General features: G+C 41.1%; 1 protein-coding gene across 2 annotated transcripts in view; it reads left to right on the top strand.

The window, feature by feature from the left end:
* The window catches only part of tgfbr3 (transforming growth factor, beta receptor III), a 256,137-nt gene that overhangs the window by 192,843 nt on the left and 36,295 nt on the right, over nt 1–26,999 (top strand). Inside the window, exons 1-2 of one of the 2 annotated variants that reach the window (XM_086047796.1) lie at nt 12,158–12,390; nt 16,960–17,129. In XM_086047796.1, the coding sequence (XP_085903922.1) occupies nt 17,069–17,129 (61 nt within the window). In that variant the 5' untranslated portion in view covers nt 12,158–12,390; nt 16,960–17,068. Of the gene's footprint in view, nt 1–12,157; nt 12,391–16,959; nt 17,130–26,999 lie in introns of those variants that run through there. The other variant, XM_086047795.1, reaches the window with a different exon arrangement.

The raw sequence follows: 26,999 nt of genomic DNA, 5'->3' as shown, positions 1-26,999 counted from the left end.
GTGGGCAAACACAACTTTGCTACACATTATGAAATTTGGTCAATGTTATTTCGTTACAAGAGGATGGCAATATATACATATATATATATACATACATATATATATATATATATATATATATATATATATATATATACATACATATATATATATATATATATATATATATATATATATATATATAACAATGAAAATTTGAGCGAAATGAATACAGTGCCGCATAATCATAATCCAGCAAATATTTAAGATATTAAAAAAAAAATTACATTTTTTTTCATGATATGATTATTATTATATGATTATAGGATAAAATATATGCTGCATTTATATTTTACAAATAAAACTTATATATAAATATATAATAAAGAAATAAAATAAATACAAAATAAATATAAATATATATATATATATATATATATATATATATATAACACATAGATACAGATATATAAACTAAAAATCATCACAATAATAATTGTTGAACATTTGTGATTGGCTCACCCCCTTGAAGATAATTATCTCTTTCATCCTAATCATAACAATTTCATGCCAAACAAATGATGCATTTGTTGTTACAGACAGCAGGTGAGCCTAATGAAGCGTCCATCGAGCATTTCAAGACTTCTGCCGCAGAAACAGACACAGTAGATTTAGCCAACGTATGAATAAGTGAAGGCGAGGTGTCAAAAGGAGAAATTCATCACACTTTAAAGACGGGCGTGAATACTAATAGGAGGCGTCAATATGTTTGCGATACATTTTGATTATGATGTTGATGCGCCTCCAGGATGGCTGCCATGACGACGGTGATTAATGAGGCTCTGTGTGTGCATGTGTGTCCATCAATTATTCAGGTGATGTTTGGTCCATCTCAGCATCAGTAGCGTGTTAGCCATGTTAGCATCAGTGGTCACATTGTGCCCCTTAGTGGAGGGAACACACATCACCACCACCACCACCATGCTGGTCACCTTATATGAATTTTGTTTGGATGTCTTATTGTCTCACAGTTGCTGCTAATAATTTACATTACGTGTTCACTCAAGCTTTATTGAAATATGGCAGAATTGTTGATCTCCAAAATGCGCACAAACTGTAAAATCTAGGTTTAAAATGTGTCTTATTAGAATGGAAATCACCATTAAACACATTTTTAAATATCTCTTTTTGTATGTGGCTAAATAAATTTTCAGTGCTCTTTGACGTTTATAAAAACGTGCATGGTCGTTTTCTCAAAGGCTCTTAAGTGTCTTGACAAACCATGTTTTGAAGATGTTTACAAAATCACTTCATTTAGGCTAGTAGAAGACCAAAAATGTGTTTGATGTCTATAAAATATTTTTTGAAACGCAGCTGTCTGATGTTTACAAACAACAATGGAAGATGCAAAATTGTCTTCAATGTCCACAAAACATTCATTAAAGAAGCCCGACTAAATTATCTTTGATGTTTAAAAACGCGTGCCCAATTTGTGCTTTGATGCATACAAAAATGTTCATTGCAGCAAATTGTCTTTGATGTTTACAAAAATCTTAAAAGATGCAAATAGTCTTCGACGTCTACAAAACACTCATTAATGGGGCAACATTTTTTACACAAAATATAAATTACATTTATCGTTAGTGCAATGGCATAATTGCCTAAATCAATTTTGAACATTTTCCAAAAACAAATTTAAAAAAGCCAACAAATTCAACAAACAAGAAATATAAGATCATGTATATTCTTATGCTATTAGGTTAACGATGTGCTTAAAAACTAATCATCATATTTTTGTATATCGTTAACAAGACGCAGCATGTTAGCATTGAGACGCTTGAAAGCTAACACAGTGAGCTTGGCTGTTGATTGCTCACTACGGCGCAACCCACCAAGTGTTGCTTTGCCACGTGACATCGCAGGTTTAATTTGGCTGGCAGTTGCACGCCGCCGCAGTTTTTGCGCCGTTTTCGCAACTTTGAGGTGCGATGCGGAAGCAATAAATGGGACGCTGACACATTTTGGGCTGGTGCTACAATGCCACCGCTTGAACTCGGCGTGCTAAAATGAAGCTGCCACCCCTGTTGGGCTGCACAATTAAAGCTTCAAAGATAATCGAGCGAAGGTGAAATTGACTGTGGGTGCCGAAGTTGAACTGAAATGCTGTGGGATTAATTGAATTGTAAAATGTGAGACTTGAAGTAGGAATAGTTTGAAGGGGTCAAGAAATGTACAAATTTGGAGAATGCACCAAAAAGGTGCCCTGAGTGAGGTTAACATTAAAACTGCTATGGTTTGACTTGGTTGAGAAATGTGGAAGGTGGTGTTAAATATGTACAATACCTTTGAATTTGGGGGATTGTATTGTGAAACTTTGAACATTTTGTGAATGTGATATGTAAATCCCAAAATGTCCCGAACGAGCTGAATATTTTTCATGTGATTTTTCTGCATCGCATGTGTAGTTACAAAAATGTACTGAATAAGATGGATATTATCAAGTTGGGATTGTTTGAATGGGTGGAGAAATGTGGAAATATGTAAAAATTTTATTCTGGGAGAAGTAGGGAAAGTTGGTCATTCCTAAAATATATATAGAATTTTGTGAATGTTTTGCAGTTTTCTGAATCAGTTGAGAAATGTGGAAGTAATAGCGAGTCCAAAAAGTGCTGTGACAAATACTGTCGGCTACTATACAGCTCTTCGCCATTCACACAATTAGAGACGACTTCTGGACACAAGTAAACATTAAACAGTCCCTCACGTCCTCATTTAAACATGGCTTGTTGCTATGCGGCGGCCGCTCCACATATCTGACCTTGTCACTGGCATAAAATCGATGCGAGGGCGACGTGGCTTGGCCGGCCGACTTTTTTTTTTTTTTTAGCGGAGCGCTTGACTCTGACTCTCAGCGGGACGGCCGCTTGGCCGTGCGCTGAAAGCCGCACAAGGCCGATAAACCGCCTCTGACTTGTTCTCACAACATCCGCCGCTACTGATAGCTACGTCGTTTGATGGCTGCAATGCGGCCTTGATGTGTGTCTAAAATCGTGGACTGTATTGCCAGGATAAAGCTATGAGGAGTCCGTGATGTTTATTATGTTGCCAATGTAAAAAATAAATACTTCCTTGAAGTGTTCTGTTTTAAATTGATTTATCATCGGCCATCAGATTTTTTAAAAAAGGCAGATACCGATATTCGCCAAAATACTGAATATCGGCGCAGATAATCGGCCCGGCCGATAATCGGTCTATCTGCTGCGATGCGGCTGTGATGGGAAATTCAGGCCCAGAAAGTAAAAAAGTTTGGCTTGAGCCACAGGTGATTCTAATCAACTAAGTTCGTATACCTGCCGGTTGAGTAGAAGCACCTGTGGCTGAAGCCAAACCGTGGCAGGCTTTTTACTTTCTGCTCCTGGATTTCCCATCTCTGGTCGTATGTGTCCAAAATGTGTACCGTGCATCCACGATGCGGACGATATTTACTCATTGTTGGATGTTGTCAAATCATAGACAATACAATCACAAATTCAGCACATTTGGAAGAAATAACATCTTCATATCGTGTATCCTTTTGTTCTCGGGCATGCTGTGTGTCTGCGTGTCTTGACAGCAGAGAAAGGGTTAAGCGTGTCCATCGTGCTGCGTGAATGTGAAATTGGTTTTAATGAAAGTGTTGAAAATGTGCCGCTCGTCTATTTTTAATGCGGAGAGTCGCTGGTGTGCTGCTAAAGCAACCGGCTTTGACCCTCATTTAAATTGTACAACGCACAATGCATTATTCATGGCAGACATCTTGTTTTTGGGGAGGGGGGGTTTGTTTTGTGAAACTTAGCAGAACAGCATGTTTGCATGTTAGCATAGAATCACATTTTGCTTACCTTACTTGGCAATCAGCAATTCATCAGATGCTACCTGGGCATTGAGTGTGCAGTTAAGAAAAAAAAAAAAAAAAAAGCACGCGCGTGTTTGTGCGTGCGTGGCCACGTCAGTTAATTGGCTGCTAATTGGCATATTCATAAAGAAATGAAATATTGATGGCGCTAAGCAAAGCTCTAACACGTCTTTGACTGTACACCACTTCAATTATCAGCCAGAAGTGAAGCCAAATCTTCTCCAAACGCTCTGAATATTCATGCACTGACTGGGCAAATATGACTTATTTATACGCGCTGAATTATTAAGCGGGCGGAATGCGGATACTTAATGATTAATAGTGATATATTGAGAAACTGTAAGACATAAATATTTGTGCATAAATATTTATCCGCCGGCGCACCAACGACTCTTATCTCGTTTTGCTTTGTGTGCTGACTCGGCACGGGCGGCTTTCTTTGGCATTAGCGTACGACAAACTTGTGGGTTTTTCCACCGGGTACATGACCGCCGTGTGTCACTAGCTTAATCAATCGGTGCGCTACTGGATGTGTGATTGGGTGTGATTACTTGGTTCTGGGTATATCACTGGGTGCACCTCTGGGTCCTCGGAACATTAATGGTCTCACCACGTTTCTTGGTTCTGGCAAATAGCACGAGGTGATGCATTTTGAAGATGGAGTTGTGTGAGTTTGGTCGGTTATTGTAGAGGGAGGAGGTGAAGATCTAGAATACCTAATAATAAATATTGATTTTGAAAATGAGTGAATTTGGGGATTATTTAGTTCACATGGTGTCGCAAGTCAGCTGAGTAGTTACTGATTGGAATGTTTGAATTGTTTGAAATGTGGAACAAGGAGTAAAATGTGTCAACTAATTTGGGCATATTATTGTGAGCCTTTTTCAGAATGGGATGCTACCTGTAGACCAAGATGTCCTGAATGAGTCGGATAAATATTGGGTCCTGAATAAGATGAATATTTTGAAATTCCAATTGTTTGAATCGGTGAAGAAATATAAAAGAAGGTATATATGAAATGAAAATGTGCAAAATATCTTTGTTTGGAAATTTTACATAATCCACCACTACACTCTGGATACATGACAAGATGCACCACGGGCTGTATTGCTGAGCGCATAACTTGCTCCTCCGTGCAATACTATGTATACATCATCAATCACATCACTTGGTGTACCTCAGGGTATATAAGTGGGTGCCTAATTCTCTTCTGAGTACATCACTGGAAGCACAATTTGGACCTGAGTTCTCGTTTGTCTGCGTGTGTGTCAATGTCAAACATCACATGCCTTCGCCTGCAATGTGAGCATACCACCACTAGGGGGCAGAGTAAAGCTTCCTGTGCCGAGCCTCTTTCCATGACCCGCCGTGAAATAAATCACTGCTCACAAATTGCATTTTGATATGCAAAACGCTTTTTAAATGCATATGATATGCTATTTAAAAAAGTCCTTAATACGGGTAAATATGGCACATTAAGTCTTCTAATATTCTTAAGAGATTAGCAGTGTGCCTGTGTGTGCGTACGGGCGCGTGTGTGTGTGTGAGTGTGTGTGATCAAATATTAATTCTCCTAAAGTTGCTCTTTTAAGAGCACCTCTTTGATGTGGATGTAATTTTTCATCAGCGAAGCAGATCTGCTGCTGGGAGAGCAGCGGGACATGTTTCTTTGATGAGTTGCTGACGACGCTCGCTCGTTTCAAGATAATTACGGGCTGAGGACAGCGTGCCCGCCGTCTTATCGCAACGAGATGCATCAACTCGGGATCAGGTTTGCTATGTGTCCGATATCATGTAGGTGTGTAATACACGACCTTTAGCACTTTATATTTCGTATATCCACTACGCCGTGATGTGTACAATATGTCGCAATCGTAAGTCGACCCAGTTTGAAGGTTCTGAAGTACGCACGGTCTGGTTGCGCGTCATGAGCTGCTTGTTGTTAAAAGCCTCCCGAGGTAGGGCATGTAGCCTTTGTTAGTGTTTTTAGCCACGTAGCTCCGAGTCATAGCGTTATTAAATGATTCATTTCTGACAATGTCAGCCATGACTCTTTGGGGGATTGTGTTGCGCTCTGTAAACACACACACACACGGCAAAGACCTCTTTCAAGACGCTTTTTTATTTTCAGTGTGCTAATGGGAGGCCGGAGTTGGGAGGGGGGAGGTTACGTTAGTTTGTGAGGAAGACAAATAAAGATGAGTTTGTTCTCTTCAAAGCTCAGAGAAGTTTCGAGAGTGTTTGATTCATCTAAAGAGAATAGCCGATGACAACGCATCACGGTGGGGTGGGGCCCCCCAGAGCCCGCCCTCCCTGCGCGCCTTGTTACACTACACTCAGTAAACAAGGCTCCGGCTAACGACTTAATTGATTGACAGTCCTTCAGCTTTCAAGCTGCCACACTTTATTTGCTCGAGCTGAAGGCCGGCGAGTACACGGGGGTATACGGAGGGGATTGGGGGGGGGGGGGTGTCAGTGGGACACCATTAATGAGCCCCCCGCCTGATGCCCCAAAAGCCGCCCGTCTCATCCAGAAAATAAAAAGACTTCATCCAGTGAAGCCTCCAGTCAATCTCAACTCAATCTCCGAATGTGGGCTCATTCAATGCTATGTTAGGTTAGCATTTAGCATTAGCGACCAAGTCATCAATGAGCTGAGGCAATTAGCAGCTTAGCCCGCCCTCGGGACTTTTTGGCCACTTTCCGACCAGTCTTTGCTCAACTTTTAAGCCAATGTTTCAAAAAGAAGTTTTGGTTATAGAAGTACTGGAGTATAAAAATACACATTTTTAAAAATCCATTCTTTAAGGGCGACTTCTGAGGCATTTTTGTATTTAAATGGGAGAGAAGTTTTAGTCCATCAGACTTGAATAAGGAATGTTAAAGTTAAAATTCTGCTGTCCAAAGCATTGTCGAGGGGCATTGAAGCGGACTTGCATAAGAAGTTCAATCAGTCAATCAGACCAGATGAACACTGGGAACTTCCTTTCAAATGTTATCAAAGAAGAATAACAGCGCCTCCATCTGGTAAAGATTTACAGTCCAGTGATTCCATTGTCGTGGACATTGAGAAGTTTAAAGTTAATCCAAGCTGATAAATGAAGCCTGATAAATGTTGCAAGGTTGGAGCTTTGTAACACACATCTGGTACAATTCGATGGTCCAAAACATTTTGGTGGGGCGTTAAAATGAGGATGCGCGAAAACTTCAAAAGTCAAAAGCAAAAAGTCAATTAGATGAACAAAAGGCAATTCTTTTCATATCCTGTCACCGAAGGGTGTTTTTTGTCTGTAGTTTTTGTCCGTTTTTTTTTGTAGATGACACTGAAGTGGACATGTGTTTGATTATGAGATTTGATAACCTTCATCTGGTAATAAAAAAAAAAATCTGTGTTCCATTGGATTCCTAATAGAGGACATGTTTGAGAAGTTTCAAGTCAATCCAACTTCATGAGTGATGTCTGTTAGTTTTTATTTTATTTTGAGGTTTAGTAAAAGTAACCTCATCCGGCAAAATTCTACAGTTGCGGGGCATTTTTGTACAGGACATTTAACTGGACGAGTGTGAGAATTTTCATGTCATTTTAGAAGTCTAGCTCGTTAACAGCGCCCCCATCTGGTAACATTCTGCACTGCAATGTAATACAGTAGGAAGTGATAATATTGGTAACTCTATTAAGTGGACTTCTATGAGAAGTCAGCTAGACTTCTCGGTCCTTATATGACCAACTTGATGACATTCTCAAACACACTCAGCCTGTTAAAAGTTATAATTTTGGCGTTTGATAGCAGCGCCCCCATCTGGCAAAATTGCCTTTTTTTGTAGATGAGATGATTGAAGTGGACTTGTGTGTGAAATTTCAAGTCAGTCAGACTTGATGGAGGAGACCCACAACCTGTTAAATGTTCCATTTTGGTCTATCATGTTGCTCTATTTGAGGCTACAGTCAGGTAGTATTAGCACGTAGAGGCCACTAGAGGGTGCTATAGATGAGCATTTCTTCATCATACAGACCTTCCACTGAAGAACTGACTTGTGAATCAATGTTAAACCACATTTTTTTTGCATCTCCCTGATTACACAGTTGTCATTAAATATGAAACATTTGATTCATTTAAGACTTTTTAAATCTTTGGATTTTTTCTCGTCATTGTGTTTATTTCTATGGTGCAAGGTGGAGCTATTCAGCTATTCAAGTGGTGTAAGAAGCAGTGAGCAATGAACTCAACTCACTTCACAAAAATGCAACAATTTGGCAGAAAATGAGTAATTCATTTTTTTAATTTTTTTTTTAAACAACCACATACAGTAACTTTTCCTTCATAAAGTCAATTCATCTTAATGCTAACAAACAATGTAAAATACTACAGACAGGCTCACAAAGAGCATCGGTTTCCAGTGTTATGACCTTTTCGATCCCCGGCCATTGTGACCGTGTTGAAGTATCCTTGAGCAAGATACTGAAGCCCCACAATCAGCGGAGCAACACATGTAGACAGACTCTATAACAATACTCAGGCATGTGTATTTATCTTCTGCAAAGAACGACAATTACTGTAGCTGACTGAAGAGTGACCGTCTATGTCAGCACACTGAACATTGAATTCAAGCAAGAAATGTAGCATGAAGAGCGTGGTACAAATCTATTGACAGGCTGGATGACTTTGACTCAAGCACGTTTATGGGCCTGATCTGCGGTTAGGAAGCAAAAAGAAGACAAAGGAGCCTAACAAAACTGTCTGAGGTATTCCGTCGGCATGCGCTTTTGGTTTTCAAACACTTCGAAAAAGGAAGTCCGACTTTGAATGCGACGCCGCTTTTGATTTAAGGCAGGAAACGCCTACGGGGAACTTTTACAACAATGAAAGTCAGCTCATCTTTCCTGCTACTGACGGACACTTTAAGGGAGATGCTGTCCGAGTCTCCATAGGTGACCGAGACCACGTCTGAGACGAGCTCTGACCTCGTGTAGGTGACCTATTAAGAGTTTGGGCTTTTATGGACGGACATCAAATTTTGCCACCAAGCTGTGCCCACACGCAATTCCAAAACCCCCGTTTTATTGGCAATTTAGTGTCATCTATTTACCTTCTCGGAGCGCAGCCTCGATCGGTTCGGGGAGCCTTATTTTGAAGGTTCCCCCGACCCGGTCAGCTGTTTTCAGACACGTCACAAGGAAGCCGTGACAGCTCCGAGGAAGGCTGCGGTAACAGTCGAAACTGTCAGCAAGGTAAGAGAGTTTTCTCTTCACTAGAATAAGAGGATCATTGTTGGAAAAAATAAATAAACCTCCAACCTACTCTTGATAAATTAGCGTCATCCACCTGGCTAGTATACAACATTCGAATTTGGTAGCAATTGAACAAAAGTACTTTGTCTTTGAGTTCCCCCTGGAAATGATCTATAGGGTCCTAAATTGGCAGCTTCAAACCAACGGGGGCTGATTTTCCTTTGTTTTTGGCCTTGGTTTGTCGACACTTTTTTGTGGGTCTACTCATGAAAAGACATGCCTACAAAATTTTAATGTTAATTGAAACTGGCTTTGGGGGATTGATTTTCCCCCCAAATTCAAAGGACTCCAAGAAGTGGCCAGCATACCCTTAACCATAAATAAACCATAAATCAATATGGCAGACTTTCTGTGTTTTTCCAGGCATGGCTTCTTTGCACTTTTTGTGGGTCTACTCATGATGGATATGCCTACCAAATTTCATGTTACCAAATGGAACTGGCTTTGGAGAATGAATTTCCGCCTAAAAAAAAGAATGATGGTGGCCACTATTGAACAAATTATGAACAATTGTACATTTTTACCACGGTAAAATGTGGTGTGAATTTGAGAGCCCTCCAAAAGGTGACATATTTGGCCTAAAAAATAAAAACGACTGGCCCTAATTAATAATAATCTGCTATCAGGAGCTGTAGTTGTGACAGAGCTACGTTGGCTTTGACAGGCAGCGCCCGAGTTTGAATCCAAACTCAAAAGCCTCGCTTAATGAATCGCGAAGCGGCGTTGACGCGCTTTCATCTCGCACCCTGACGCGGTGTAAATAAACACACTTTAAGTCCGACATGCATATGGATGAGATGGAAGATAATTTGATCCCTTTGAGCGCTTCCTTGTCAGCGTCAGCATTTCGTCGTCGTCGTCTTCTTCTTCTTTTTTTAATGTGTTTGTGTGTTTTCCACAACAAAAGTTTCCTTCCCTCTTGTCTCGTTAGTGCCACATCACATCTTGGGTGACATTTACCGTGTTCCCTTTCAGCGGGAATCTGCCGTTTCACTCGACGGTATGACTCGGAGCACGGTTTGGCTCTTGTGATTCGGCGGAGGAATGAAAGCGCCATGTCGGTGACAATTTCACATCACAGCCTGAAACGTACGTATGGAAATGACCAAAGGCGAGTGACGGATGATCAGGCGTTTGTTGTCTGAAGTCATCTCAAAGCTGCTTCTTCTTCTTCTTGGTCCTTTGCAACCTAAATCGTGCGGGATCAGCAAAGGCTGTCGAAACCCACAAAGGATGTTTGCTTTGGTAAAAAGACGCGTTTCCGACAAACATGTCATTTTGACGACATTCTTTTGCATTTTAGGCATTGTAAAAACATACAGCGGCGGGCACTGCATTTGATGCCTGGCTGCTTATCCGACTTAATCAACCTTTTAATACCACCACTGTCCCATTGCAATTATAGAAGCGATCGTGACGATACATGAACGCAATGTAACAACACACAACAGCAGTTCACGATCAACACTTAACAATATGAAAAAAAAAAACCATAATACACACTGGAGATGCTGATTAATGATTTTATTAACGTGTGGTTTACTACAGATGTGTTTTGCGAGTGGAACCATTTTGCTCAGACCAACCAATCAGACGATGGAAAAATGCTGACGTTGCAGATGAACGTGAAATGTGATCGGTTAAGCAGTCCCGTTGATGGCGTTACTTGGCCTGCGATATTGATTCTGAATTCCTTGGGCAGATTTCATTGACATAGCAACACATGCAGTTGAGGCCGAAATCTGATTGGACAAAAGAATCCAACACCCACATACGTACTGGAAGAGTGCAGCCAAGAGAAACGCAACACGATGAAGAGAATGGACGGTTGGGAATAAATGAATAACATTTAATGTTCATGTCATTGACAGCGACCATTGCTTTCAGTGCCATAGGGTGGGAAAGTGAGTGTCGGGGGTCAAATGTAACACTCCTGCCTTATAGCAATCGGACAAAATCCAGAGGACATGTTTGTCTTGGCCAAAATGAACCTAAAATGGCCCCTTCAATCCAAATATCAAAAATTCACTCTCATGCTCAACCTTCACGCAATGACGACAACTCAAAACCTTTGTAATTTGGTGTGGTCCGTCTTCTTCTTTCACCTTTATTTCTCTATTTGTCCCTGGAGGGCAATAGGTTCTGCAGCAGAGAGCAAAAACAGTCCAGTACAGAAAGAGAGAGAGGGGCACATGGGGGGCAGGGATTCTTAAAATACAGTGATGGCAGTTTATTCTGGAATAACACGTTTTTCTTCACATGAGTACAACTTTCTCAAAAAAATAAATAAATAAAGGGTAAAATTTTCATCTCCCTCATAATGCAACTTTATTCTTGAAAAAAGTCTTTGTTTTTATAAAATTGACGTTTTTGTCCCAAAAACAACTTTTTTTTTTCGAAAAAGAATTTTTCAACTATGAAAATATTGTTTTTAAAATGACCTTTTAAAAAATACTTTTATAATCTAGAAAAACATGACTTAATAATTCTCATAATATTCCAACTTGATTCGATGAAATAAAACGTTCTTAATATTGAATGACATCAATCAGAGATTCTTATTTTTCAGATCATTACTTTGAAAAAAAAAAAAAATTATCTAAAAAGTCTAAGAAATGACTGCACCAGAAAAAATACAACTTTATTCTCATATAATTGTGACTTTTTAAGTCAAACACTATTTTATGATGGAAAAATGTGACTTTATTTTTGTAACTTTAAAACTCTAAAGTGAATCTTTGTTGAAGAAATACAACTTTAATCTGGACAAATATGTCTTTCATAAGGAAATATCATTTGAAAAATGAACTTTCATAACCCGAAGAATTCAAATTTTATGCTACATTCCTTTTGTTTTGAAAACACCAAGCACCCCACTCTAATCACTTGAGTTGACTCAACATCTAGCCTGTCACTGTGACGTCATCAGCGACCGCCTCCCATAATGGGGACTCCTCAACCCCCAAGCCGCGCCCCCCCCTCCTCAGATAAGCCCATCCGTACTGTAGGAAAGTCAGCAGAAAAGTGTGGAAAACTCCGCAGAGAAGGAGGACTCTAGAGCTTTGTTTTCCCCCCCCCACCCCATCGCTTTTTACGGAACTCTCTTCCGCACCTGAAGTCGCTCCGTTCTCGGCCAAGTAGGGACCGTCGTGCCCCGGGGAAGGAGAAGCTCTGTTCGCCGCCTTTCCGAGCACTTTTCCCGGACATTGCACTTCGTTGACTGGAGGTACGCTCCGCTGCTCTGTCAAAATGTCCACCCTCTTGCTTGTTTGTGTGTTAAATTGGCTTATTTGCGAACACTTTGACATTAAAAAAAAGAAAAGACAACGTCAAGATGTGTCAAAAAAGGAGTATATTTTACGTCTGTATGTTTTTTAATAGAGTTCCACAAGTGTACAGTAGTTTGGAGCTTGTCAGTGTGTGGCCAGCATCTGCATCCTTGTTAGTTGAATAATTATGATATGGATTAATGAATAGCACGTGTTCAATGCTTTTAAACTTGATTTCCACCGCAACTGGTGAACCTTTTTTATGCTTTGTAAGACTCCATCCAAAAGTCCAGCGGTACACCCACGCAACAGAATGAGAATACATGTGTATGATTCCTCACCAAAATATAACACGTTAAAAATTAAATAAAGGCTATTTATTGTACAGCCATCCATGTTTGAAAAATACATGTAATAAACACACATTAAAATAATACAAATTAACCGAGGAAAGAATCATTGTTTTAAAGCCACATTGTTTTGATAGACCTCTGTTATTGGGTGTCATTAGATAAAGTGTGTCATCAAGTGTATGTCAAATACACATGGTTACATCAGCAGCAGCATTTGTGGATCATTTGCAGTACATTATTTCATCAAATGCATCACCCTTTTATAAATGTGATGTGGCTGCATTCAGAATTAAGCTATCACCAACCAGTTTCCCAAATCCATGTGTGAAAATGTCATTTATTGGCCAATGAAGCTGAGGTTCAACATTTTGGCCCAAATTCCAACAGGTATTTTTGGCCAAAACTTTTTGGGCCGAATCATGCTTTGGGGCTGTTTTTCTTTCGCTTGAACCAAGGCCTTAGACAAGTTGGAGGGAATTATGAACAGCTCCAAATAGCAGTCAGTGTTGGCGCAATACCTTCAGGCTTCTGCTAGAAAGCAAAAATATGTTTGGAAAAGCTTACTAGAACATGTGAACTTGATTGGGGGTTAATCGGGTGTGTGTTGACTCCCATTTAACAAGAGTTTCCAATGTGATTGCTTCATTCTTAACACAGCCCCATCCCCAGTTGTAAGAGGGTGTGAACACTTGTGCAACCACAATTGCGATGTTCAGGTTTTAGGTCCCATAAATGGTGGAAAAAGTTTTGACATGATTTATCTTGGTCTCATTTCTTCTTATCACAAAAACCTGATATTTGACCAAGCTGGGGTGTAGACTTTTTTTTTTCATTACATTTAAATGAGTTGATTCCAAAAAAAAAAAAAAAACACTAGCATGGATCAAAGTGCAATTGGGGATCTTTTCTCATTCGGTCTGTCTGTGAGGTGAGTGGCGAGGAAGGAGTCACATGAGGTGATTTGAGTGTTGCCCCAACAAAAGCACATGGTGCATCGGGGAGTCCTGCTCAGCCCCCGAACCCAAAACACAGTTTAACTGGCGGGAGACGTTTTGGAAATATGACGCTGCGGGTGAGCGGTTAATCCTGCCGCCTCACAGCAAAATGCTCAATTCTGACAAAAAAAAGAGGCAAGGCAGACCGGCCAACTAATAATTGGCATAGCTCCCCTGGGTCGTGAAGACGATGAACGCGCACAGTACTGTGGATCCGCCGTGTCATTGTCAGCTTGAAAATGTGCGACCCTTGAAGAAATTACGCAAAACCTCAAGAAACAAGGTCGAATTTCAAATGTAGTTGCGGGGGGGGGGATCATCAACTTGCACGCACGCAACATTGCAGAGCGACCACAAGTCTGAGTCCCCGGAACACTACTCTTGATTTCATCTGAGAGACTAACTTTGACTGCTTTTGATGAACTCCCACTTTGTGTCAAAGCAATCGGGGCTGTCACTACGACGTCACCACGCGTTATTGTCTGAAAAGATGAATGGCTTCCATCTGAGTGGGAAAGGGAAATGAATCCTACCGTTACACCTCTGATGCGTAATTGTGTGTTTTATATGCCTCGGTAGGTGCTGCTGTTTTGGTTAGCAAAAGATTTCAACCGGGCTGAGCAGTTAATACTTTTGGTCCTTTTTGGGAAACAAAGTACATTTTTATAATATGTCTGGGAGATTCATCCATTCAATTGATTGGTTCCAGTTTGTGGGGATGAAAAAAATTGTAATACTTTTTTGGGGGTGACTTCCATAGTTCAAAGCATGACATGCCCTGCGTACACTAACAACGTGGCTGTGAGTCAAGTATGACATTTTAGCAATGTGATTGCTAAATGTTCCCACTTTTCTGACCCCCCTCAACCAACTATTTTTCAAAATCGGACAACATTTAATTCCTGCTAAGAAACAGAAAACATGAGTGGAATCATTTTCAAGTTTAGTTTAGGTTTTTTTTGTTTTTTTTGTAGGGCCCAACTGATATTAAATTTTGAGGCCAATGCCGATTCCAATACTAGGCAAAATAAAATTTTGATAAACGATTAATTATCTGAATAATTAAAAATATGTATGTAATGAATATTATAGCCTTTTTTGGGCCCCTTAACGCTTACAACAATAAATGGCAAATAAAACTGGCAAATAAAATCAGCCGGTTTTAAATGACCTAATATTGGCATATATATTAATCACTCTGGCCCCAATTTTTTGTATGACAATGGATCCCATTGGAAGTACAGTTCAGTTGTATTTAACTTTTAAAGTTCAATACATTTGCGCTTAATCTGAAAGTTGAATCTAAAATGACATTTTTTTTTCTTCAAATATTTAAGTAAATTTTTTATTCACCTTTTCTGTCTAATACATATGAATGGTATTGTTATTTAAGTATATTTTTTGTCCCTGTATTGAAGCGCAGTGTTAATGTTCCACCTGCGCATAATGTTACAGCGGCTTCCAGTAAGATGAAATGAATATACTTTTTTAGGAATAAAACTTCCGTCTCTCTTTTGATGAACACCCTACTACGCTACTGTTATTTGATGTTGTCCATTATGGTGGCACCTCTGAACTTAGCTGCAGCGCTGCTTGTCAGAGGCTAACCTTAGCAGCTCCACCGGGCCGGACATGAGGGTCAAGTGGCAACATAAATCACGACCGAGGGGCTCCAAACGTGTAATATTTGTCATGATCCTCCAAAATGACTTCCCAGGCCTCGCAGCTGGCGCGCGCTGAAAGCCTCTTTTGTGCCGCGACTGTTTGTGCAGCCGCGGCGCGCCTCCACACTTTGACGCACCTCCGCGTTTTGGCGCACCTTCACACTTTGACGCTTCCCGACGCGGTTCACCGCCCGTCGCCCGACAGATAGCGCTGGGTCTGTTGCCACCTTCCCCCTACGCGGCGTCAAAATGTAAAGCTCTTCAATGCCTAAGGATGCGTGTGTTTTACTTTATTACCTCTGCCAAGCACAAAGCAAGAGCTATTTATCATCTATTTCTCTACTCTGAAGGAGCCTTTACATTGTCAATAGTGGTATCGATAGAGATCCTGATTTTTTGGGGGTAACGATTAGGTGTGGGCCGATATTAGATTCTGACAGCATGATAACCGTGAGCAAAAATCTCACAGTATCACCATGTCATGCTATTAGAATTAAAGTTGTAAAATGACCTTTTTGGAAATATTTGGGTAAATAAAAAGAGCATTTTATTTCCCCATGCCTAATAACCATCATGTTCCAGCCCCTACTGGGATCTCATTTGTCCTTTTATTTAGCTTTTCAGGAAGACTAGATTGAATCGGTGGTGCAGGATTTCGCTAAATCTACATAACAGGGAGCCATTACACGAATTATTGTGGATTATCTATCAAGATCAATTAAGAGCCTGGATTTTTGGGTTACATTGAATGGTACGTTCCACCCATGAATGAAAAGGACATCATCCATCCACTCATTCAAACCAAAATACAGTTGTGCTTCGAGGTACAAGTGACCCAATTTAGGAGTTTTTCAAGACATGAGCCATCATTCAGCTGAAACGTATCTTTCTGCTAACAAACAATGGAAAACACCATAGAAGGGTGAATAAATTCCACTGATGCGGTAAAATGATATTCACAGACATGTTTTATTTATCCTCTGCGAAGAACGAGTAGTATTACTGCAGCTCGTCGGTATTACACTGCCCCCAGGTGGCCAAGGCTCAATATCAGTTGAATTATATAGCAAAAACTTACTTTTGTTTACTTTTAACCTTTCCTTTCATCATGAGTGTGTACCTAATAAAGTGTCTGCTACTGTACATTTGCATCCCGTGAAACAGATTATTGATCAATATTCATCTGAGTCTCGCAGTAGGTTTGCATTTCAAAACGCAATTTTCCTCCAAAGCGAAGTGTCGTACGGTGCACCAGATGAGTGTTCAACTTGTCACGGAGGTGAGCGTTTGATGCCTCTCCCCAGCGCGAGTGTGTTAATAGCTCGTGGCATGTTCCCCCTCCGCTTCTCAAGTGTGCGCGACCCCCAATTAACCCCCCCCGGATTAATCCCCGGCTCGCCAATCTAGCGCTTCCCTCGTCTCCTGCGGGGGTCCGCGTTAAACCCAAACCCCCCCCCCCCATCCTCCCTCCTTCCCTCTTCGCTCTGCTTGACTTTCTCTTCTTTTGTTTGCAGCGCTGACTTCCTGTAAGCAGGCCTCTTGGAGAAGGGAAAGACGGAAAAAGAGGCTTTTCCGTCCACTTCCAAATATTGTCCGTATATTGGCGGCTGCCAGCTCGGAACAATGGCCAGGAGATGCGCCCTCGCCTTGTTGCTTCTTACTGCTTGCGGCTTGGCATCTGCAGGTACGTCAATGTCAAGTGACTACGTGATTAATGGGGAGGTTTTGGGCTCATTATTAGAACAGACTGACAAAATAAGCGCACTCAAGGAAAATTCTCATCAAGGCCGTTCATTTGAGGCATGACTCAATGTGGTTTGCTGTTAATCGATTTTGACTTTGTGCTGATTTGAAGGAGATTGTGCCATTTTTTTGTGCCTGGTTCAAATGGAGGCATATTAACGCCACAGTAACAAACAAATCTGGAAAGCATGCATTCAGACCTTTATTTTGAGGTATGACTCAAAGTGGTTTGCTGCAAATACATTTTGCGCACTAGTTACTGGTTGATTCTGACATCGCCGCTGTGTAGAAATGTAGACGATTTTCTGTTGTTGCTTTTTATGTGTGCCATTATGTTTTCAGTTGGTATATCAAAAGTTCTGGATGTACAAAGTACTAATTTGCCAGCTTGTCCACCCGGTGGAGCGAGACATTCTCGAAGATGATTTCAAACCATTATGTACGGACATATTGGCATAGTAATTACATACCAGGAAATTCTCATAAAGTCATTTAATTTGAGATATGACTCAATATGTTTTGCTCCAATTCATCCTTTTTTTTTTTTTTTTTTATCACGATACTAATTTGTGCATCTATTAAGCAGCGGGAATGGACATTTCCCAGCATGAAAATGGAAACACTGTTTTATTTATAATTACAGATGACAAAATGCCTCATCTACTGTAGCCCTTTAATTTGAGATATGACTCAACGTGGTTGGTTGCAAATCAGGTTTTTGTCTTGGTGCTGATTTGTGAGTTGATTAAGCAGTGGACATTGGTGATCTTTCTGAGCGTAACATCTTTATTTTTGGGGGGGGTCATTACACCATGATGTAAGAGCATATGGACAAAGTAATTACACGTGAGGAAAGCTCTCGTCATGGCTGAAATGTGCTTTGGTGCAATGGAAATTGGTCATATTCATCATATGAGCGGATATTCACACCACAGTTATAAATCTGGGAAGCCCTCCCAAAGACATTTCATCTGAGGTGTTACTTGATGTGGCTTGTTGTCCAAAAGGTTCATGACAACCACCACCGCTGACTGCTCATCACAGCGTCTTCCTCCCTGCTCCACGTCCACCAAATTCATTGATGTTCCGATGGAGGCTGCAGAAATATTACGTTTTTTTGGTGTAGGAATATGTTGACAGTGCTGTGGCCTTGAGCATGTGTGGTTTTGATGGGTACAAAGCTCTGACACCAAAGAAGCGATATGGTAAATGAATTTCTTGTGTTTTGGTGTTGATTTGTACGCGCGAGAGAGTGAGAAGCAAAAACAAAACGCAACCTCCCGTGCCTTTGTTTGCCCTTTAGAATCATGACATCAATCTCCGGGATTTCCCACAGCTTCTCCCGGCACGCCTTTATAGATAGTGTATTTGTCAGTTGAGGAAAAGGGTATTTACATGGGAGAAATTGCTGATACGGCAGGCTTGAGGAGCGCAGTCTGCGGGGCCGGCGTGCCACCATGTGATTTATGAGCTCCCGATAAGACAAGAGATGGTCAACCGGTGGACAAAGATGAATGCGAAGCATGTCCAGTGCAGTACAGTACGCTCCCGTTAATAAAAGGCTCGCAATGGTGATGTCAGCCGCGGCCCGGACCCAAACCGCACTCAGTGGCTTTGAGGAATGTGCGCGTCGTGACCTTGGCAGTACAATGAGAAGCTTTTTTTTCTGCTTGAATGAGAGGATCTGTGCTGCGCGCCGTCCATCTGCCGTCACCTCGACCTTATAATGGAGCTTCTTCCTCACGCCTCGACGTTATCACAGGAAGGCTTTGTCTCTGGACACGAAAGGCTGGACAGTTTACCCGCTGACGTGGTTTGGGCCTTGACTCCAGAGTCGAATTCGACCGTGCTTGTAACTCGTATCAACTTTTGCGACGGGTTTTTGCAATGTTAAATTCCAAGAAGTCCATTCAAATCAAAACAGTCAGTGCCAAGGTGGAGTTATGTTGTTTGATACATTCATTTCATTGGAAGGGATTGATTATGGGTCTGGCGTGCCGGCCCTTTAAATGGTAGGGGTGCACTACTTTAGACTGAAAATCCCCTCTGTTTGCCAACTGTTTTCACTACGGGGAAGGCTACTTTATAATCGTGGCAGCGTGCACGGTCATCATGAATTTTTGTCAGAAAATCTGACGCATACATTCGAATCGAAAATATGTGTGTATTTGTGTGTCATAAATGAAAAAGTACAACAGTCTTGGAAATATGACGAGGATGATGAGGTGGCCACGTAAACAGCCACAAACGGTCGACGGCGGTAGTGAGTTGGCGGCACTCCAGTGCTTGTTTCACTAAATGAATTATTTTGCAATGAAAAGCCATTCCTCAGTGTCAAAATAATCATAAAACACAATCTTCCATGAGTCTTGAAAATCCTGCAGTCATAATGCTGTAAAATCTCTGGCACTCTCGGGTTGTGATCAGTGCAAATGGCTGGCGTTTGAAATGAGTTCATCACAAATACAGGAGAATTACAGCTACACAATTACAGAGGAACCTCGATTAAATGTACCCGGAACCAAAGGACTTGGGTTTTACCAGACGGGAAATAGTGTCCAGTCCGCTCAAAACGCTGCTGCCAAAGTCTCTTGGTTCCAGACTTGGCCACAATTGTGCCATGACGCCCAAAAAGACAAGTGTAATTCTGCCATTTTGGTTAAACGCAGACAATTTCAGAGTCACGTCAACTGTTTTGAAGATTTCTTCAAAGATGAATTGCAACGACACTAAATTGCTAAAAATCCCTTTGCGAGTCTTGACTCATCACGCGGCTGTTATCCTGGGTTCTATTTTAGCATTGGTCTGTTTAGCAGGTGAGCTACAAGCGGCTGTGGAAGAATCGAATTCTGATTTGAGGTTCTTATTTAGGTTACTGCGATTATTCTTCAAGGTTGGCGGGCGTTCTCTCGAGGTTTGAAGCATGCCCAGTGCACAGCGTCGACTTGAAGTCGAAAACAATAAGCACACAAAGCCAGGATCTAAAACACAATGCGGCTCCGTATGCCGTTGCTTCCCCGTAACGCCGCGTGCATTGTCGCACGTCGTCACCAAGGACGGCAGGTTCACCACCGTCCGGGGTAAAAAAAAAAAAGTTCTTTTCCTGCAAAGTGAGCATGTTCAGAAGCTTAAAAAACACATGGGGAGCAGTTAATGAAGGCAAAATGTCTTCATACTGCCTGGCTGCTGATGGACGTCTTTACAATACGGAGAATCGGCCGCCCGCTAACATGCCACATCTGCGCGAGGATTTGCCATCTAGCCTCTGGACGCCTTCTGGAACAAGTCGTCGGAGTAACGTGATCCAGCTGTTTTTCCAGAAATGCTTTTTTATGTTCTTCTTAATATTTGTTGATTTATTTATTTATTTTCTCCTAATTGTGTTTTCTTTTGTCTATTTTCTATTATTTATTTTAATATTTCTAAAAAATGTGATGTTTTTTTAAATTTATAACTTTAGTTCGTTTTTGATTTCTTTTTCCATGTACTTTCTGTGTATTTCGACGGGAAAGTTCAATAAAAAAAAAATCACTTTTGTCCGTTCCTGTCCACTTGCATCTTTTCATCTGCTTTCAACGCGGCAATTTGGCATCCCGTCGGACCGCGTGCCGCATCTGTGCGAGTATTTCCCATCTGTCCGCTTGCCGCTCTACGTAGCGAAGCCTTTTCTCTCGGAGTAAAGCAATCCGCCGTCCCATAACTCTCACTGTGGAGCACCTTTCTGCCACGGCACGACTCTTTGCTGATGGATATATTGTGAACTCTTGGCCAGACTCTGAGCTTCGCGGGGAAATGAAGTCGTGCGGGAGCGTTGCCAGATATGCAAGCCGGAGCGACTTGGCCCGGATCGGTATTGGAATGGAGCTGAGCACTTTCACTGAGCTTTCAAGTCCCACAGAATATTGTGTTCTGTGGCAATATAAGCACCAATCCTACCAAAAGAAAGAGTAGACCATCTTTTTTTTTTACCAGGGAAAAATTGTTGCCACCTTATTCTGTTCTTTAATAATTAGCATTAGAGCGTGTGTCGGGTTTCACGGTTTCTGACCGAGAAGCAGAGAAGATTAGCTTTTTGTGAAAAGAAACATCAAGCAAAGCAGTGACTTTGATGCTCATATTTTTTTTAGCTTTTTGACACTCCAGACTATAAAAAACAATCATAAGACTGAGATCGGGCTTTTGATGGCAAAATGAGGAAAAGCGTCACGGGTTACGGCGCATGGCTCAAGTGTGGCTTTTTTAAATGGCGTTTGCCATTCACTCCATCATCATTTCTCATAATTGCAGAACACTTGCGACTATCTACCATGACGCATTCCCTGTTCATACCATAAATATATACGTACTCTACGAGGTGCCTAAACTTGTCTGACTCCAATATGTTGGCCTTTCTCTCCCTCACGATCAACGTGACAAGACAAACATTTTATCCCTTAATCTTTATCTTCATCTAAAAAGCAGTGCTGATCTCCAATCCAAAGTGAAGCAGCGCCGCCATCTATAGGGATCTGTAAATCATTGCACTGGTCCATAAACCTGAGTTTCATAGACAAGCTGGGCAAGACCTTCTTCCATTCCTACCCGTTGAAAAACATAATTGACTAATGTAAGTTGATTGCTGATAACCGTCCTGCACAATAAAAATAAAAACGACAACTTGAAATAATCCACATTTAAGAAAAAAAAGTATAGGTCTGCAAATATCATATGATTAAATGCGGTTGCTCCTCATGCTTGGAATTCATAAACACAAATAGAAATGAACACAAAACAAATGGAATTAATCCATAGAGATATTCAGCACTCATAAAACATGCATTTGTAATCATTTTAGCAATAGAAACCATGTTTTCAATGATGTTCTGACCTTCAGAGAAGCGAGAGCTTGGCAGTGTGTCATTTCTTTGTAACAATTCTTGGCTCCAAGTAGAAGAAAAAAAATATCCTGTTGGATATTGTATCTCCAAATAAAACAAAAAAAGTGCCTTGTGGTCTTTTTTACGAGTTGTGTTTTTAGAGATATCATCATCACGTGACAATAAGAGCACACGAACGACAAAGCGCTCGCTTACAGCTGCTGCAGAGGGAAGGACTTCAAATATGTTGAATTGCAGATTTCTTGATCAAAATTCTAAGCTAACATAGCATCAAGTCAACCACAGAGCTAGCACAAACGGCTTATGACTTGTTACTTTAGCTATTAGCTTAGCTGGCTAAACTCACTAGCACTAAAGATAGAAATGAGGACGACCTCATCTCCCCAATCTCTCTGTAGCAATTTGCTAGCCTCGTTAGCTTAGCTGGCTAAGTGACTAGTGAGGGCTCGCATTACTAGCACTATGTTAGCATTTTGAAAGAAAAACACCATAAGCTTAGTTTGCGGATAAGTCTGTGATTTTTATTTTATTTGAATGTTTATTTTTAACATGAAAAAATACACCAACATAAAGTGATTTGATTTATCTGGGCACTTTTTGTCTGATAAGCAGAAAATTCATGTTGGAAATTTGAGTTAAAGTAAAAGTTGCAGTTTGTGAGCCGAAGACGAGAAGTTGTCTTTACTGTCACACCATTGAGGTCCCACTCCCTCCCCTCATTGCATTTTTTTTTTTTCTTCTTCACGATGTTGAGAAACACAATGGAAAGCTCACAATCGCCAACAGCTGTCTCCCATTACCAACTCTGACTTCACTTATTTGCACGCCCGCTTACTGGAACCACAGACACAGAGCAAGCGAGAGTGAGGGAATGGGGGTGGTGGGAGTCAGCGAAGGGCCGCACATTTGCGTAAGCGAGCTCTTAAGAGGAAGGAGGAGGCAAGATACGAGGACAACCGGGAACAAGATAGGAGCCGTTCAGTTGATGTGCAGGCAGGAGAGCAAAGTGGACGCATTGTGATTCGTGACACCTCTCACCGCCTTGTATGACAGAAATAGACGCAATACCTAGAAACCTTTGCCTATTTTCTGATTGATGTTATGGACCCAAACAGTAACTGAGTCATAATGAATGTATGTTTGTGCATTTTCTGCCGTGTCAATATGAAATAATGTCCTGTTTTTGAATGAAGGAATGGGAATAAAAAAGCTTTTTTTTACCATCGATTAATCGTAACAATAATCGACAGATTAATCAATTATCAAAGTAATCGTTAGTTTCAGCCCTATATATTCATATGTATTTATACCATACATATGCATACTCTGTAAGAGCGTGGGCTGGCTAAACTTGCCGGAGGTTTCTCTCCCGCATAATCCACGTGCCAAGCCATAATTTATCGTCTGATCTCAATTTTCAACTCTAAAACTGTGCTGACCTCAAATCCGAAGTGATGCAATGCCACCATCTACAGGGATCTGTCAGTCATTTCAGTGGTTTTTCAAACTTGAATTTCACAGACAAGCTGGGCAAGAATCTCCTCCCCATTTGAAATACGTACTTGAAGAATACATTTGTCGGTGGCAGTAAACGATTGGATTCCGTTTGAAGAATGTAAGCATCTGCGACAGTAAAATGAGTTTATCTCTTCTCCACCCAGTCAATCACGAGTCATGATAACTGCCACTTTGCACAATCGAAATAAACAGACTGACTCGAAACAATCCACAGACGAGTCGTAGTGTTATGTGACACGAGGCAGCATGGGGCTGGTGTTGGGGCCTCCCTGTCAAGATAAAGGCCCGGCCTGACCGTGGCTATGTAAACAGCCTAAAGCGGTGCGCCTAGCGATGCCTCAACATCTGCTCGACTCGCTGGAAGAAACTCTGCCGTTGTCGATTTGAGTGCGGCGACCCATCCCACCTCCTCCTCCTTCTCCTCCTCTCCCGCCTACGCCGCAACTCTCCGGTTACAGCGCTTGCGCAATCTGAAGCCTCGCGGCGGTCCGCTCCAGATGAGCCGAGGCAACCACTCGTGGTTTTGGCAGGGGTCGGGAACAAAATCAGACAGAAAGAAAGTTGTTTGTGCTCCAAAAAGGAAAAGAAAGCAGCACACTTTCACCATATGGACGATCCCTTTGTGAGTTTGCGGTCGCGCAATTAAAGTCGTTACAATCAGAAACGAGACCGAGGCTCAACTTGGATTTTGCTTGTCGGCCTGCTCGACTTCGTTGGCCAATTTATGCCATTCTGTTTTGTTTTTTTTGTTTTTTTGTTTCTTTTCATTTTCAAGATAGGTGGAATTTGCCAGAGGATATTCATTTTTAAAAGAATCCTTCTAGTGGCCTGAAATGGTGAAAGCTCCACAAAAGCAGCTCGTCTTCCTTTCCCAGTGCCATGAAATTCTTAAGCAAGTCTACTTGTAATTTCATTGTGACACTTGGCCAATATCTGTGGTGAAATTATTACGGAATCAATTTTTGTGGCTTCGTCACTCTGGATCATTTGTGTAGCTGTTGTTGATCAGTCTTACCACACTACTGGACACCTTACATTGCTTCATGGCTCTCTGTACTTTTGTGTTTATATCTTAAATGTATGTTCCGCTATAGTACTTTTGTTAGCTGTAGTTTTAGAATGGCTTCAACTACCGCACACAAATTCCTTGTGTGTTTCTACTTGGCCAATTTAGTTGATTCTGATTCTGAAAACAATGTAAACTGTCTATTTGAAAATGTCGGTCCACCGACTTCCTGGACGCTAGATATTTCCAATTCATGGACATCTAGTGCCATTTAGTTTATTATTTTCAAGCCGATTTGGTCGTGCTGAATGAGTGTACAATAGGCGGAATTTGCCAGGGAATATATTCTTATAAATGGGTTTTAATCATTAAATTAGCCTAAAATGGCTAAAGCTAATCAAAACAGTGTAAAACGTCTCAGTGAAAATTCCAATCCCCGTACTTTGTGGACACCAGACGCTGTCATTTTGACTATGGTTTTAAATTAGCTCATCATGGCCGAAGCTACACTGAATACTATAAAGTGACCCATTAAAAGTGTCATATTTCATTCCATTGTTGTTGTAACGTCTAACGTCAACTAATCTATCTTTTATGTTATGTTTTCAATTTGGAATAGTACAATACCGGCTTTTTGAGTTTTAATTTTCATCTTTGTCCACCAGATGGTGCTACTTTTTCCCATTCAAAGCAGGCAGCAAAACGTCACGTCTTTCGCAGATTGTCTGCGTGCGAAGTGAGTGACATGTTGGATACTGATTTGTTTGTCAAAATAAAATTGGTGCATGCTTGGACTGGGGAAATCGTAGCACCATCTGATGGACAAATATGACATTTAATTAATTCAATGAATAAAAATGACTGCATAGAAGTTGAGGTAATATCCTGTCTTAGCTGGATGCTGTTTAATGAGTGACAGCAGACAATTTGGCAGCGTCCCTGTGTCTTGTTCTAATGTCCGAAGTTGGGGACTTGCAGTCCTTTTATTGACATACGAGTGAAATCTTTGTCCCACCCTTCTTCTCTTTCTCCCCTGCACGGCGTGTTGGAATCGTGCCAATCTAAACATGCCACACACGTCTTTACTAGCGAGGAGGCGCACGCTCGTCAAGACGGACGCTGAGACCTACTAAGCCTTCACACTTTTTTTTACAACTGATTCCGGACCAGTCTAAGAAGTTTTACGATGGCACTGTGGAAGTGTTGCCCCGACAATTTCATGACCTCTGTCAGGAGAGTTTATTGTAAGGGTAGCATAGCATTAGTAGTTTTATGAATGTGCTGTATAGGTCGCCCTCTTTTTGAAATTGTTTCTCTTGGCTTGTTTTGGAAAGGTTATAGTTTTTATTGTGTGTGGGCTTTGGTTCACTGCTTGCCTATGCCAGCAAAGGTAGCCTAGCATTAGTGCTTCCCAAAATATAAATTGTCCTCAAAATGATGCATGCATTTTCTCATTAAAAGTTTGGTCTTTGCTTTGCTTGTTTATGCAATCAAGATTACAAGATTCCTCCTCTGTACTGTGATTCACTCTTTCTCTCGGCGGCTTAAGAAGAAGAAGGAGGATAAGAAGGAGAAAAACGCCTCTCACCATCTGCGATGACTGATGGTGTTTTTGTCTGCCGTTACGAAACCAAAGTGGTCGGGCTCACTTTTGATTGACACACCAAGAAAGCAATTGATGCCCAACGGGAACACGACACATTTTGTTTTGTAGCAACTGATGTTAGCTTATTAGCAACGCCCATGTCGTCACCCCGCAGGCCCAAAAAAAAAAAAGTTCAAGGATTACTTTGTCACTGCAAAAGTCACCCAGGAGGCTGGCTAGCTTTCCCTACGATGCTACGTCAGCTAGCCCTTGGGTGGAAGGGAACCAAAAGTTGTAGCAGTAGTTTTGTTTCCAACTAGATAGCAGATTCTAATATTAGCATAGTGTAGTCATTTAAAAAAAAGTCTTGCTTGTCTGCCAATTTTGTTTCCTATAAAGACAAAATGCCGCACTTTCCTAAAAAGACAATATTTACATTGTCATACATGACAAAATGATAATATTTGCAGTTTATTTTACACATTATTCACCTTCAAATGGGGCACATTTTGATTTTAGAAAGTCAGAGTTCCCTCACCGAGTGCCTACAGTTTGCTTTATGGCAAATAAATCCTCTTGGTGACGTGAACCTTCTTGCCCCCTTAGCGAGGGTTGCTGGTGATTGTGTGGTGCTTAAGAAAATATATATATTTTTTAAAAATGGCCCCCCTGTGGCATGGGCATGAGATGTTGCGTTTTGCGTGGGAACTGTGCCCCGCGGTGCAACAAAAAAGGAGGCCAGAGGATCATTTTAATCCTTAGCGGGAAGCAGGGAGGAAATCTATTGAAGTTTGCAATAATAATTCATATTCACTGTAATTAAAG

The sequence above is a fragment of the Filicampus tigris genome, chromosome 12, assembly GCF_054856515.1.
Source record: "Filicampus tigris isolate MCC_2025a chromosome 12, RoL_Ftig_1.0, whole genome shotgun sequence".
Lineage (NCBI taxonomy): Eukaryota > Metazoa > Chordata > Actinopteri > Syngnathiformes > Syngnathidae > Filicampus > Filicampus tigris.
This window is presented reverse-complemented; position numbering and strand designations above follow the sequence as displayed.